The 15,833-nt window shown below is 39.7% G+C and overlaps 1 protein-coding gene across 4 annotated transcripts in view; it reads right to left on the bottom strand.

The window, feature by feature from the left end:
- Window positions 1-15,833, bottom strand: part of NELL2 (neural EGFL like 2) — a 271,279-nt gene that overhangs the window by 10,219 nt on the left and 245,227 nt on the right. For 3 of the 4 annotated variants that reach the window (XM_060244945.1, XM_060244944.1, XM_060244947.1), the window contains 3 exons: window positions 14,352-14,492; window positions 2,683-2,876; window positions 351-527 (listed from right to left, as the gene is read on the bottom strand). In XM_060244945.1, coding sequence (XP_060100928.1) covers window positions 351-527; window positions 2,683-2,876; window positions 14,352-14,492 — 512 coding nt within the window. The remainder of the gene's footprint in view (window positions 1-350; window positions 528-2,682; window positions 2,877-14,351; window positions 14,493-15,833) is intronic. The other variant, XM_060244946.1, reaches the window with a different exon arrangement.

A 15,833-nucleotide genomic window follows, 5' to 3' on the forward strand; every position in this document is an offset into this window, starting at 1 on the left:
CAGAATGAACAGTATGCAGTCCCATGGATTTCAATAATTAAATGTGTCTGCTTTCTCTAAACTACATATTAAATTTGTAAATTTTCATTTTATAATATGACCAAGAATTATTTTGAATGAATTCTCACAGTGTGTACAATTTTTTAATTATTTCAAATTTACTATTTCAGACAGTGAGTAAAAAAACAAATAGGATTTCTCGACTTTCACAAACTTCATAAGGTGATCATTTGAGGAACCATGAAAAATATCTTATGGAAATGATGAAAAATATCTTAATGAATAAAAATGCAGCAATTGTAAATCATCAGAATGGTTGCAGATTTGCATACTGTGATAACAGGACTTACCAAACATCGACACTGTTGACAATTTTGAACCCAAGTATCTCCACTATTGTATAAAATCTCCCCATTTTGATGCAGACATTGACTACTGAGCCTTGGATCACATTCAGGACAGCAGAACAGATCAACTGTGGGATTCTCACAATCACAGACCATCCGCCGACACATTACATAGCCACTCTGCCATTACAATACACAGCAGCATATGATAATAAAAACAAAAAATTAAGTTGCATACTTGTTGGAGAAAGTGAATAGGAAAACATTTTATTTGATATTTTGAAAATTAACAGAGCTAGCTGAAAATAAACTAAAGGGTTTTTTTTAAATTTAGCATGGGATAGACAATATAATTGATTTCAGCTAAAGATAAAAGCATAAATAAGAATTTTAACAAAGATGTTCCGAGATAGTTATTGGACTATAGGGCTCCTAAACTTCAATCACATCTTTAAGATTTTTGGCTAAATAATCTCCTACAGCCAGTACGAGTCAAAACTGCAACTGTAGGGTAAAAACTGCCAGTACTTCTGTACTGTACTGTAAATGTTTGTATTTGAGTATTATGGATTCCTTTTAAAACAGTACAATCCTTTAATATTACATAAATCTAATCTTGAGGCAATGCAAACTAGAGAACATTCAGACATAATCTACTAGGAGTATCTCCTGTGGAATCTCAGTAAAATAAATACAGGATACTCAGGAATGCTGGCATTCAATTCTGTAGAACTAGTACAAAAGAGGTTCCGGGTGGACTGAAACTATTCAATTCTGAGATTAAATGAGGCTCTTTCAACTTCCAGTTTTCCAGCAATTTCTTTTATGGAGACATATGTATGTACATGATATTGTTTGTGTGCTCTCAACATCGTCTCCCCCATTAATGTTAATGGAGAAGGCATTATAAGTAGGGATGGGCTGAACCATGAACCGAACCACAAACTTATATGAATGGGGAGGTTGGTTTGTGAACCAGCTTCGTTTGTATTGGTTCATGAGCCATTTAAAGTTTAAACCCCTGCATTCTGCTCCCCACTGTTTTCTGCTCACTGTGGAAAGTTGCAGGGAGCAGAAATCAGGGAGCTCTTCATAGCTCAGTTGTTTGGTTTAAATGGCTGGGAGTAATTTAAACCACTGATTCCTGTTATCTGAGAAAAGCTACAGGGAGCAGAAAGCAAGGGATGAAATGGCTGGGAGCTTTCTGTGGAGAGCAGAAAGTAGTGGTTTAAATGGTTCCCAGTCATTTAAACTAAATAGCCCAGTTATTTTTCATGAAAAGCCACAAACAGCATAACATTTATGAAAGTTCATGGTGGTTCTTCAGTTTGTCAACATTGCTTCACAAAGCACAAACCAGCCGAAATTCATGATGAGCTTTAGTTCATCAGCCAGTTCATGCAAGCAATCTATATATGCCCACCAGAACACTATGGAGTGGTGGAATTAGTCTTTGATGGATCTGTTTTACTATACATAATCACCAACTTATTCCTTCCTTTAAGTTTTCTGACAGCGCTGAAGTAAAATGCCAAATAATTAGGGGGATGAAACTGTCCCCCAAGTAGTTTTCCGTCTGCCTGAACAGCTTTCCTCTAACTTGAATGGCTTGTCCTCCAAAGGAAGAGCTACTTGATTTAGAAGAAGGCTCCTCAGAGTGGAGTAATTCAATTCAATTTATTTCTTATGGTCTACTACCAGCACAGATTATTATACATACCACACAGAATGGAGTAAGGTTTCAGACTTCAGCCAAAGGGTATATAAGATGGGGGAGGAACAGTGGCTCAGTGGCAGAGCATCTGCTTGGTAAGCAGAAGGTCCCAGGTTCAATCCCCAGCATCTCCAACTAAAAAGGGTTCAGGCAAAAAGGCATGAAAAACCTCAGCTTGAGACCCTGGAGAGCCGCTGCCCGTCTGAGTAGACAATACTGACTTTGATGGACCGAGGGTCTGATTCAGTATAAGGCAGCTTCATATGTAAATATTTTAATAAACAAACTTTCCTTAATGGAGTGATAGGATAGAGGTAAGATCCACCCCACTAAAAGGGACAGTGTTTTTCTGCTGCAAATGTGCTACAGAAAGATTCTATGTACAACTGCAAGTTCAAAATTATCAATACAATTATTTGCAAACAACAGCATATAGACCCACGATAGTCTTTCAAATAAAATCAGCTATGGACTAGGAAAGCTAAGCATACCCACTATGTGCAACAATGGTTAATTCATACTACCTTCAACTCGGTCTTAAACCACATTCCTTTTCATTTTTTTCACAGCAATCCTTCCCTCTCCCATTGTATCTCCCTTAGTATCATTGCTCAGACTCACCTGGCAAGAACAGACAGAGCACCGGTCATTCTCTAAAACCCATATCTGTCCGTTGTGTTTGATTTTGCCTTCATGGATGCAGTCTCCTGTGCAGTTCTTCCCATGGGGACACCGGCAGTCATAACCACCATCCAAGTTAAAGCAAATTGTGTCATTGGCACAGCTGTGTCTCCCAGTTGAACATTCATCAATGTCTATAAGAAGAGGTCATGGGATGCTTTTAGTCTACATTTAGTAACAACAATTGGCCTTGGCTACAGGCAACATAAATAATCTGCAGTCCTTAAGGTCTTTGTGTTCCATTCTAATTTGCATCCAGCCTAAACAAATCACATAGAGATTAGTGCAAATTCAACTGAAATAACAGTCTACAACCCACTGAGTTTTATTTTAGACAAAGGAAGTTCTTATTATGATGTGAATTTCTGGGTATTATTTTAAAATTAAGAGTATCTGTGCAGTGGCAAAAGAGCCAGATACTGTTTTTGTACCATTTATACCTCAGTGTCAAGACAGATATTTAATAAGAATGGTGAAACCAGAAAATTGTGCTGGGTTTATATAGAAACAATTATCCTATTTTGAAAACTAAGAACAATGGAATTTTCTTACAAAATCTTTCTGAGTTCATGTATATATATATGCTAGAAATGGGGCGGCGGGGGGGAAGTCTATAAGTGTACTTGGTAGCCAGTGGGAGAATCATTGCTATGCTACTAAGGTCATTTTGATTGCTGAAGGGCTAGAAGACAAGTAGAATGAATGGCTCCTCTGGCTGACAAATACTTTATATTTTTGAAAAACAAAGTTACAAGGGTTTTCTTGGTTTAATCTGTTACTTTGCTGCAGCCAAGCTGTGATGACAATATTTGGCTGGAAGTTTGACTAACATGCCAACTAGGGCTGCCAACAACCTGGAGGAAAAAAAGGTCCTGTCTCCTTAATAAAGACTCTATGGGATGTTATTTACCAGGAGATGGTATTTACCTTCATGCCATGAAAAGCTATATTCAATGCATTTACCTGCATTAAAGCTCTATTAAAGGAGCATGACTTTTTTCCCCCTGCAGCCTGCTGGCAATCCTGGTAACTGGAAAAAAAGCCCACAGGAAAAAAGCTCACAGAAAACACCTCACAGTCATAAATGCTCACAGGAAAAAAGCCCACATGGAAAAAACCCCACACTGAAAAATCCATACAGAAAAAAAGCCCACCCAGAAAAAAAACCACACAGAAAGAAGCTCACATGGAAAAATAACATTTAAAGCACCATAGATATTTATAATTGTGGATAACCATTCATTGCCATTTATAAGAATGAAGAGGTATTACCTATATTTTATGTTGTTATTTTATAATTAAAATATGTCATATTCACATGAAACAATTTGGGTTGTGATTTTATCAAATATAATTAAATAAATTTGCTAAATTATTTGTATATTTGATGGACTGCAGAGGGACCTGGCTTGCCCATGTCTAAACATGCAAGGAAATAAACACAAAACCGACACAAGCAAAATACGCATCCGTATTATTTATCAGCATCAAATTTAAGCGTTATTTACAAAATGTTATGTAACAAGTCATCTACCCCTATACAAAGTTATTCAAGCACTTTGATTTTGGACTTGCAGGAAAACCACCATAAAGAGTGAATTATGCTGCTGACATTTTGTTTACAGCTGTAACTAGAACTCCAAATACCATAAAATACCAAGAAGGCAGGGACCAAACAGAGTGTCAATTATTGCTGAATACAGCAAGGGAAAAAAAAGGACAGAAGATATGTGTGTGGGGGGAAATGGGGAATCTGGGTGCCAAATTACCATCACTCCCAGACTCAGGTGATATGTCATTATTATCACTCCCATGTCATTTTTAAAAAGACACAGAATACAAATACATTGCTGCTTTTGCTCCCTCACAGAGTGCTGTGCTTCCATAGCTCTGAATATGATAAATGTAGAAGCCTAAAATAAATGTTAAACTAAAAAAAAACCTTGCAGAATATAGCCATATACTCAAAACATAATTAAGAAATGGATTTGTGTTCCTGTTGGACCTATTAATTTACAAGAAGTTTGATTCCTATCTTCTCTTAAATTTGGTAGATTAACAGCCAGTTTTGATGCTCTTGCAAGGGCTGGGTCTGTCCTCATTAATAAAAGGGTGCTTACTTAATGCTGATTAACAAGTGTAAAAGATGATTTCTAAGAGCTTGGACATGTGTGTGTTTCCAAAACACCTGGGAATACCTATTCATCTGTTTCCAACATACATATTTGATTAGGAAAGAAATTACACACAATCCCCAGCCCTTTTCTTTCCTTTTGGAATCATTCTATCAATATATCTAATTCTGGACATGACCCCTTCTGTGAATACTTAAATTCAAAGATTGGAGCCATGAACAGACTAGACTAATGTTTCCACAAACTTGAATAGCACCCAAAGTTTGCAGAAAAGTCTGAAAGGAAAAAAATACGGAGGGTTCACTCCCCAAAACAATAGAAGAGGCAAGAATCAAATGCCCTCAGATGCCATTGCTAGGCAACCATAATAGTATTGCCAAGCTTCTACCCTTGGTTTCTGCCAGTAATAGACAAGGGGAGGCAAGGGACCCTTTTATAGGGCTATTTCAGCCTATGATAGAGGACTTATAAGGGCTAGGCCTGGCAACAACCACTAGGTGACCTGTTTCCATTTGACTTGCCCGACTTAATTAGGCCTGGCTGTTTCCTACTATTCAGCACCAGCTATGCCACGAAAATCAATGTGGTGTGTTGGTTAGAGTTTCAGACTATGATCTGGAAGACTCAGTTTTGAATCCCTATTCTGCCATGAAAGTTCACTGGGTGACCTTAGGTCTGTTGCATAGCCTTGTATAAAGGTATTGGTTGAACAAAGAGCATGCCTGACACTTTGCTTTTGTTTTCCAATTTGCAATGCATGTACAATTTTATTTCTGAGCAGTGTCCTCTTTGTCTCATCCTTGGAAGAGATAGAATCATACAGTCACAGACCCATAGAGCTGGAAGGGACCTCCTGGTCCAACCCCTGCGCAATGCAGGAAATTCACAACCACCTCTGTTCTCCACCCTGCCATGGAAGCTTGTTGGGTGGCCTTGGGCCAGTCACACAGTCAGCAAACCCTACACCTCACAGGGTTGTTGTTATTATTTATTATTATTTACTTTGAATAGATGGACTGATGCTTGGAAAGAATTTCTGAACAAGTTGATCTAATAGTTCAGTTTTGACACATGCATGTTTATGGGAAATTTCTTCTAAACTTAGAGAAGTGCTCAGGCCCTAGCTGCGGATGGTGGTGGGGCCAGACCACTCTATTGAAACCCCCCTTCCCTCTGTAGGGCCCCTCCATTGGGAGGCACCTCCACAGAGCTGACAGGAGTTTCAGGCCAGTGCTTCTGCAGGGATGCCTTCCCAGCCTCCCTTACCCAACCCTTCAGCTTGCCACCGCCTCCCTGCCATCCCATCCCCCAGCCTGTTTCTGGCAGCTTTTCCCGCAGCTTCACTCTTATGAAAAGTCATATCTCTTCCTGCAGCTCCTCCAGCCCCACCGAGAGTCCACCTGTCCTGCTGCGCTTTTCCTCCAGCCTGATGAACCGAGCGGCTCCATGGTTGACGGGATTCGGGTCTAACTTAAGTGTGGCCCGCCCAATGCCTGCTGCCCATCTTGGAATCCATGGTTGGCTCCTTTTAATTCAATTCTGTCCTGCCTGACCCCTGCCGGTCAGAGCACCGCTGCTTCTCTTAGCAGCTTGCACCAATTACAGAGGTGTGAAAATGGATGGTTCTTCCAAAGCAGGGAGGAGGAGGAGGCCAAGGCTGTGAGGGAAGAGAGGCCAGGCCATTTGCAACTTGTGGGGTGCAGTGGTTCGCTTGCCAGAGTTGGTGCAAGCGGCCCTCATTTGCAGCAGAGAAGCTGCTGCATTAGACTGCATGGGGAAGCTCTTTATTGGAGGGTTGCCAGTCTCCATGTGGTGTCTGGAGAGTTTCTGGTATTACAACTGATCTCCAGGTTACAGAGGTCGGTTCCCTTGGAGGAAATGGTTGCTTTGGAAGGTGGATTCTGTGGTGTTATATCCCACTGAAACCTCTCTCTCTGCCCCCAAAATCAAAGCCACTGGAGGAAAGAAGCAGCCAAGCCCCACAGCTCCCTAACCAAATTTTTTATCTTCCAGGTCCCTTCACCCAAAATTTTCTGCTACAAGCCTGGCTCACTTCATACCATTAGAAGTGACAAATTGAAAGGTTTTAGTATAGTCATGTAGGTTTCACATAATTGGGCCTATATAGGATAGCCACACACCAAACACCTCTAAATCTCTCAGATGTGGGTGGCATGAGACTATCCGGTCTTTTTCAAAATGCTTTGGTGAACGTCTCAGAAATAGTATTTTATCTTTGAATCTTTTATTTTGTATTTTATCTTTAATAGGATATGGATAAGTAATTGTATGTATTTCTGTTTTTGATTTCATTTATATATGCAAGTATGTATCATTGTAATGTTTTAATATTTACTCTTTTCAAGAACCAATAGATTGGTTTTAAATAAAAATCGTAAGATATAAACAGTAAGTGATCTTTGGCTGGAACAAAAGGTTTTCATATGACACTTAGAAATAAATAAACTTCAGACTTTTGACTTCTCTTTAGTCAGTAGGTTGGAACCTATAGAGTAGCCATATCAATTTAGTCCTGTGATTTTGTGGTTAATGCAGGGTTTATCTTACAGGCCTATTTCACATTCTCAGCCTATTCTAGCTCGCAGCATTGTTGTGAGGATAAAATGGAGGAGCTGAGAATGCTATAAGCTGCTTTGGGTTCCCATTGTTGAGTAAGATGGTGAATAAATAAATAAGTAAATAAATAATATTGATTAAAATGGGAGTACCAGACCACCTCACAAGTTCTTGCAGGTCCCCCAATTGTATTTTCCATTTCCCTAATGCAAGTTTCAGAACTTGTTTGTATCAGTCCTAATACTCCAAACTTTATTTGGAAGTAAACTGGCTGATTTCTGCAACTTGGTTTGATTCCTCTCCCTCCCAACAAAACGATCTTCTAGTTTAAAACTGAATCTGTGTGATAACCATGCCTATCCTGTCAGGAGGCAGGCATTCTAGTTAGATGTCGATTCCGGCAGGTTCTGCTTCTTAATTTGAGGGGTGGGGGAAGGGCATCTCATAAATGAAAGAATCAATGATATCAGAAATTTAAGGTTACATAAAATGATTTCCCCTCCAAATTTCATTTATATGGACCACAGTAGTACATACTGTGTTGTTTTCCTTAAAACACACTTTTAACTCACAGTTTATAAATAAATCCATAAAGCTGGATGTTTCATTTTAGAAAATCTGCATTTTAAAATAGCTGCAGGCCCACTAACCTGCTGTTCCATGTAACGTCATTTGTTACAGAGAGCACCTCCCCCCCATTCCTACTGTTTCCAAGTCTGCTGCTCACAGTCTTCTAAATGCAGTAATTTTACACATTATAAAAACTGCATAACAATTCCTTCTAGCTGCCCCATCACTTTGTATTTAGTATAATGCTTATTTCAGTTCATGGATTCTTTCCCCAGTTACTTCTACGGTGTGGAACAGGCTGTGTGAAAGCTATGTGGCTTTCATCCATACTCATCCAATGTTCTTCCCCCTTCCCTTATTATCCTGTACTATCTGTCTGAAGAAGGCACGCATGGATATATTTGGGGGTATAGCATTGTACTTTATGTTCCATTCTATGAAAACTGCTGTTGTGACTTTTTTATACTGATATTTTAATTGCACTTTTAGTAAAAAAGGATTATGGCTGTAAGCCACCCTGCACTGATATGGAAGAGAAGGCCCTCTCTATAAATAAATATCCTACAGCTACATGTGGATTCCCAGTTACTGAATTATTATACTATATAGTATAATACATACAATAAATAATGGAATAAAAAGTCTATCCCCAAATGTTAACTGGTGGAGAGATAAGCGAGATAAGCTAAGAAGGAAGCAGTTAAACCACAGTGTACCAAGTAGTTACTGAGGTTCCCAACACGGTGCCCATAAATGCCATAACATCTACCAACACTATTCTTGGTTCCCACCAAGTGTTTCTAGAAAGAGATTATGGCCAGGTGGGGTTCTTACCCAGCAGAGCTTCTGATTGACTACTGAAGTTTTGATCAGCTATGCAGATTAAAATAACATTATTTTAGTGGCAGTTGCCACCACAGTGCTTTATTCTCCCTCATTTTTCTTTGTCAGAGTATTTTAATTACTCCTCTTCTCCCCTTCACTTGGGCTTCCTCTGTATATATGGCTCCACCTCCTGTGATAGCCATTTTGTTATTGACTTAGCTTCCTATGGTGCCCAGAGGCGCAAAGAAGTTGGGACCCCTGAGATAGCTGGTTATTTTGTACTTGAAAGTTCAACTAGTGGTTCAGGAATGTTCTGTGCTTATATATCTGAAATACTGCCCCCCCTTTCTTCCAGGAATACGAGAGGTCTTGGATTTGATTCTCACCAACAAGGAAGAATTGATTGAAGAAATGGAAATACTGGGCACCCTGAGCAGTAGTGACCATGTGATTTTGGAATTTATAGTCTTAGGGAAGGGAAAAGCTATACGTAGTCAGACTTACAGGTTGGACTTCAGAATGTAAACTTCGATAAACTTAGAACTATGCTGGGTAAAACTCCATGGTCAGAAATACTTAGGAAGAAGGGTGTTCAGGAGGGGTGGGAGTTTCTTAAAAGTGAAATACTGAAAGCGCAATCACAGACGATTCCTATGAGAAGAAAAAATGGAAAAAGCCTAAAGAAGCCGAGTTGGCTCCATAAACTGCTCTCTAAAGACTTGAGAAATAAAAAAGACTCCTTTAGAAATTGGAAGGAGAGCTTTATAACAAAGGATGAATATAAACAAATCACCAGTGCTTGTAGAGGAAAAAGTTAGGAAAGCTAAAACTCAGTATGAGTTTAGGCTGGCCAAAGAAGCTAAAAACAACAAAAAAGGGGTCTTTTCTTATGTTCAGAGTAAGAAAAAGAGCAAGGACATGGTAGGCCTATTGCGAGGGCAGAAAAAAGTGAAATTGTAATGGGTAATGAAGAGAGGGTGGAACTGCTCAGTTCCTACTTTTCCTCAGTCTTCTCTTCTGAGGGAAACAGTGCTGAACATGGCAAAAACAGAACATATAAGGAGGGTATGAAGTTCCAACCTAGGATCAGCATAGGGGTAGTACATAAACACCTAGTTTCTTTAAATGAAACTAAGTCCTCGGGGCCAGATAAATTGCATCCAAGGGTTCTAAAAGCGCTTTCAGATATAATTTCTGAGCCTCTGGCGATTATTTTTGAGAATTCTTGGAGAACAGGAGAGGTGCTGGAAGATTAGAGGCAGGTGAATGTTGTCCCCAGCTTCAAGAAGGGGAAAAAAGAGGAACCGGGAAACTACTGACCCATCAGCCTGACGTCTATACCTGGAAAAGTTTTAGAACAAATCATCAAACTGTCGGTCCTGGAACATTTAGAAAGAATGGATCTGATTACGAACAGCCAGCATGGGTTTCTCAAGAACAAGTCATGTCAAACTAACCTGATCTCTTTTTTTGAGAAAGTGACTACCTTGCTGGATGAGAGGAATGCTGTAGAGGTCATCTTGATTTCAGTAAAGCTTTTGATAAGGTTCCACATACTTGCTGACAAATTGGTAAAATGTGGATTGGATTTTGTTACCATTAGGTGAATCTGTAACTGGTTGACAGATTGTACCCAAAGAGGTCTTGTGAATGGTTCCTCATCCTCTTGGAGAGGAGTGACAAGTCGAGTGTCTCAAGGATCTGTCCTGAAACCTGTTTTGTTCAACATCTTTATAAATGATTTGGATGAAGGAATACAGAACATAAGAGAAGCCAGGTTGGATCAGGCCAATGGCCCATCCAGTCCAACACTCTGTCACACAGTGCCCCCCCCCCCAAAAAGGGAGGTTCACAAGTGGGGTTAGAAGTCCTTCCACTTTGCCCCCCCCCCCCCAAGCACCAAGAATACAGAGCATCACTGCCCCAGACAGTTCCAATAATATGCTGTGGCTAATAGCCACTGATGGACCTCTGCTCCATATTTTTATCCAAACCCCTCTTGGAGCTGTCTATGATTGTAGACACCACCACGTACTGTGGCAGTGAATTCCACATGTTAATCACCCCTTGGATGAAGAAATACTTCCTTTTATCCATTCTAACCCGACTGCACAGCAATTTCATTGAATGCCCACGAGTTCTTGTATTGTGAGAAAGGGAGAAAAGTACTTCTTTCTCTACTTTCTCCATCCCATGCATAAACTTGTAAACCTCTATCATGTCACCCTGCAGTCGACATTTCTCCAAGCTAAAGAGCACCAAGCGTTTTGACCTTTCTTCATAGGGAAAGTGTTCCAACCCTTTAATCATTCTAGTTGCCCTTTTCTGCACTTTTTCCAATGCTATAATATCCTTTTTGAGGTGCGGTGACCAGAATTGCACACAGTATTCCAAATTAGACCACACCATCAATTTATACAGGGGCATTATGATACCGGCTGATTTGTTTTCAATTCCCGTCCTAATAATTCCCAGCATGGCGTTGGCTTTTTTTATTGCAATCGCACACTGTCTTGACATTTTCAGTGAGTTATCTACGACTCCGAGATCTCTCTCTTGGTCAGTCTCTGCCACTTCACACCTCATCAACTTGTATTTGTAGCTGGGATTTTTGGCCCCAATGTGCATTACTTTGCACTTGGTCACATTGAACCTCATCTGCCACGTTGATGCCCACTCACCCAGCCTCAACAGATCCCTTTGGAGTGCCTCACAATCCTCTCTGGTTCTTACCACCCTGAACAATTTAGTGTCCTCTGCAAACTTAGCCACTTCACTGCTTACTCTCAACTCCAAATCATTAATGAACAAGTTAAAGACCATGGAACCCAGTACTGAGCCCTGTGACACACCACTGCTTACCGTCTTCCACTGCGAAGATTGCCCATTTATACTCGCTCTGTGTTTCCTATTAATTAGCCAGTTTTTGATCCACAAGAGGACCTGTCCTTTTACTCCATGACTCTTGAGCTTACTAAGGAGCCTTTGATGAGGAACTTTATCAAAAGCTTTCTGGAAGTCAAGGTAAATAACATCTATTGGGTCCCCTTTGTCCACATGTTCACCCGCTCAAAGAACTGTAACAGGTTAGTGAGGCAAGAACCCATGCTGAGTCTTCCTCAATAACTTATGTTTATCAATGTGCCTACTCATTCTGTCCTTGATAATGGTTTCTACTAACTTTCCCGGTATTGAAGTCAGACTGACTGGCCTGTAATTTCCCGGATCTCCTCCAGAACCCTTTTTAAAGATGGGGGTGACATTTGCTACCTTCCAGTCCTCAGGAACGAAGGTAGATTTCAATGGAAGATTACATATTTTTGTCAGGAGATCCACAAGTTCACCTTTGAGTTCTTTCAGAACTCTTGGATGTATGCCATCCGGGCCTGGTGACTTATTAGTTTTTAATTTGTCTATCAGTTGTAGAACCTCCTCTCTTGTCACCTCAATCTGACTCAGGTCTTTCAACACACCTTCCAAAATTATGCTTATTAGATTTGCTGATGATACTAAATTGGGAGGCGTTGCAAATACAGTAGAATACAGAAACAGAATACAGGATGACCCTAACAGACTGGAAAACTGGGCTAAAACCAATAAAATGTTTTAGCAGGGATAAATGTAAAGTTCTGCATTTCGGAAGGAAAAATCCCATGGATAGTTATAGGATGGGGGAGACTTGTCTTAGCAGTAGTATGTGCGAAAAGGATTTAGGGGTCTTAGTGGCTAATACGCTGGACATGAGTCAACAGTGTGATGCGGTGGCTAAAAAGACAAATGCAATTTTGGGCTGCATCATCAGAAGTCCAAATCACGTGATGTGATAGTATCGCTTTACTCTGCTCTGGTAAGACCTCACCTGGAGTATTGTGCTCAGTTTTGGGCACCACATTTTAAGAAGGATATAGACAAACTGGAACGGGTCCAGAGGAGGGTGACGAAGATGGTGAGGTGTCTGGAGACCAAGTCCTATGAGGAAAGGTTGAAGAAGCTGGGGATGTTTAGCCTGGAGAGGAGGTGGCTGAGAGGTGATATGATCACCATCTTCAAGTACTTGAAGGACTGTCCTATAGAGGATGGTGTGGAATTGTTTTCTGTGGCCCCAGAAGGTAGGACCAGAACCAATGGGTTGAAATTAAATCAAAAGAGTTTCCGGCTCAACATTAGGAAGAACTTCCTGACAGTTAGAATGATTCCTCAGTGGAACATGCTTCCTCGGGAGGTGGTGGGCTCTGCTAGATGGCCATCTGACAGTGATGAAGATCCTGTGAATTTGGGGTAGGTACTGTGGGTTTCCTGCATTGTGCAGGGGGTTGGACTAGATGACCCTGGAGGTCCCTTCTAACTCTATGATTCTATGATTCTTATTATCTGCACAAAACTGACCTCCAATGTGTATGTAACTATATCCCAATTCTGCTAGCATCCAATACCCAGCACATTATAAAGAATATAAGCAGTGTCCAAATAAATTCATTTACTCATAACGAAGACATTGTGACTAACTGTCTTTTTGCTCCTGAAGGTCAGTCCCAGTATGAACAATCTGTGCAGATGTCCAAAAGTCTATGAGGGTATTGTCCTCATAGACATCTTGCACTGTACATGCAATGCAGAATGCTACATACAGGTTTTCTCTATTGTATCCCTTGTTAGAGAGAGGAGACAGATCAAAAAGGTTAATATATGCATGAAAATTCCATGTTAGATGTGGACCTCTCTGTAGGACTAGCTTTTCCTTGGCCTTCAAGATGTGGTAGGAGGCTGTGAGAATTCCAGCAAACATAGTACTAAAGTGGCCCTACTCCTTTGCCTAGCTGTAAATGTTATGTGACCCTAAATAATCAACATGTGTGTGTGTGTGTTTTAGTTCCTTAATCACAGTATAGCCTTTAGTTCTCCTTTTGTTAGTTTTCATGATTCCAGAATATAAGTTGTCTGGGCTACAATGAATTTTGTGCTTTAGTCAAAGTCAAGTCAAATTTATTTTTATATCCCGCCCTCCCCCGCCAAAGGCAGGCTCAGGGCGGCTCACAGACATGGAAACCATGATTTAAATAAAATACAGTGTAAATAAGAATTTTAAAATACAATTCAATTACATAAATTAATTAAAATAGATAAAAACAGGTACTATAAGGTGCTATAGGTCACAATCATACATAAGATGGCTAGATGATTACAAGTCAGTTCCAATTTCGGTTTAGCCAGGTTCTATCTTAAAAGCAAGCTGGAAGAGAAAAGTTTTGCAAGCCCTGCGGAATTGATTCAGGTCCTGCAGGGCTCGCACCGTCTCTGGAAGTTGATTCCACCATCGAGGGGCCGTTACTGAAAAAGCTTGCTCCCTGGTTGTCTTCAGTCTAGCTTCTCTTGGCCCAGGGATTTTTAAAAGATGTGAACAGATGTGAACAGTGCCCCCCAAAAATGCTGTCTCAGTGAAAGTCACAAACAGTGAGCATTACTCAAATGCAAATAAATGATTTATTATACTCTTTTACTCACCTTCACATGATTCTCCACTAGGTGAAAACATGCCATTGTCATGGTAGCCATCCCTGCACTCACAGTGGTACCAGCCAGGCAAGTTAATGCAGGTGGCACGGCTGTCACACTGAATAAAGCCATCTGAACACTCATCAATATCTGTTAAACAAACAGAAAAGGAAGAAACTAGATAGGGCACCATTGTTATTTGAGAACACTCCAAAGACAAAGATACATTATCAGGATAAATAACGTTCCTATGCAGGAGTACCTGATAGTCTGCCACAATATCCAAAGCCACAGGTTGCCATGTAAGACATCTAAAAGAAAATTCAACTTTTCAAGCTTTCCCATGATGATGCAGAATGAAACAGATATATAAACTACACAAAAACCCCAATAATTTAAAATGCTTCATAAACTATGTGTTAACTGTCCAAACCAAGCAGTAGAAATTCCTCCAGCAATAGCTATATTTCTAGCCATTAACCCTTCTCTATTATATCAGTCTGCCTGATGTAAACCAGGATTATCTATTTCTGTAGAATGTCAACATTAAATTCCATCTTCCATTATCAGAGAGTTAATGCTGCTAGGAATTATGGCAAATCTGATGATAGTATAGAGAGAATACTTCAAAACACATTTTCAAACATGAACTGCATTACTTGCTCTCATAATAATTATGTTTTTCAAGCTGAAACAAACCATTTGTCTGAACCAACACTTTTCTGTTTCTCAAGAGAGCACAAAACTAACACTTCCAAGAAGCATAAGCATTTGCACTTGTAGCAAATGTCTGGTGATTCAACAAGTGGAAGTTCAAAAAAAGATAATCCATGTATATAGTTTGTAAAAATAATGAACTAAAATAAAACAAACTGAAATTGCTAAATATGATTTTTTTTTAGAAATTGCCTAATTATACCTGAAATTAGGTAGAACTTACCAATGGTTTGAGTCAAGCCTACATATGGGACAGGGGATACCAGCCCATAATTATTCTTGTTTACCTCATTTAGAAATACTGTCATTTCCATTTATGCCATGCAAAGATTACTGTTGTGTTTTTCTATTTTATAAAGACTTCCGAAGCTTCATTGTTGGGCTTTATTTTATTAGTTGCATATTGTCCTGTTAGCCACCCTGAGCCTGCTCCGGCGGGGAGGGCGGGATACAAATAAAACTTTTATTATTATTATTATTATTATTATTATTATTATTATTATTATTATTATTATTATTATTATTATTATTATTATTATTATTATTGTTAGTGGTGTAGTTAAATGTTTCACAGCTTGATCCTAAGCAAGAGTCATACCCTTCTAAACCTATTGAATCACTGGTCAGAAAGGTATAGCTGTGTTTATGATTGCACTTTACATCTTGCTCTGATTTAATTTAAAATATATTCCCAGAGTTGATTTATTTCATTAGCTTATTGCCTACATCATCTAGCTTCACTGGTTTACTTTCACAGAGTTTAGTAGCCAAACC

The sequence above is a fragment of the Heteronotia binoei genome, chromosome 8 (assembly GCF_032191835.1).
Source record: "Heteronotia binoei isolate CCM8104 ecotype False Entrance Well chromosome 8, APGP_CSIRO_Hbin_v1, whole genome shotgun sequence".
NCBI classification, from domain to species: domain Eukaryota; kingdom Metazoa; phylum Chordata; class Lepidosauria; order Squamata; family Gekkonidae; genus Heteronotia; species Heteronotia binoei.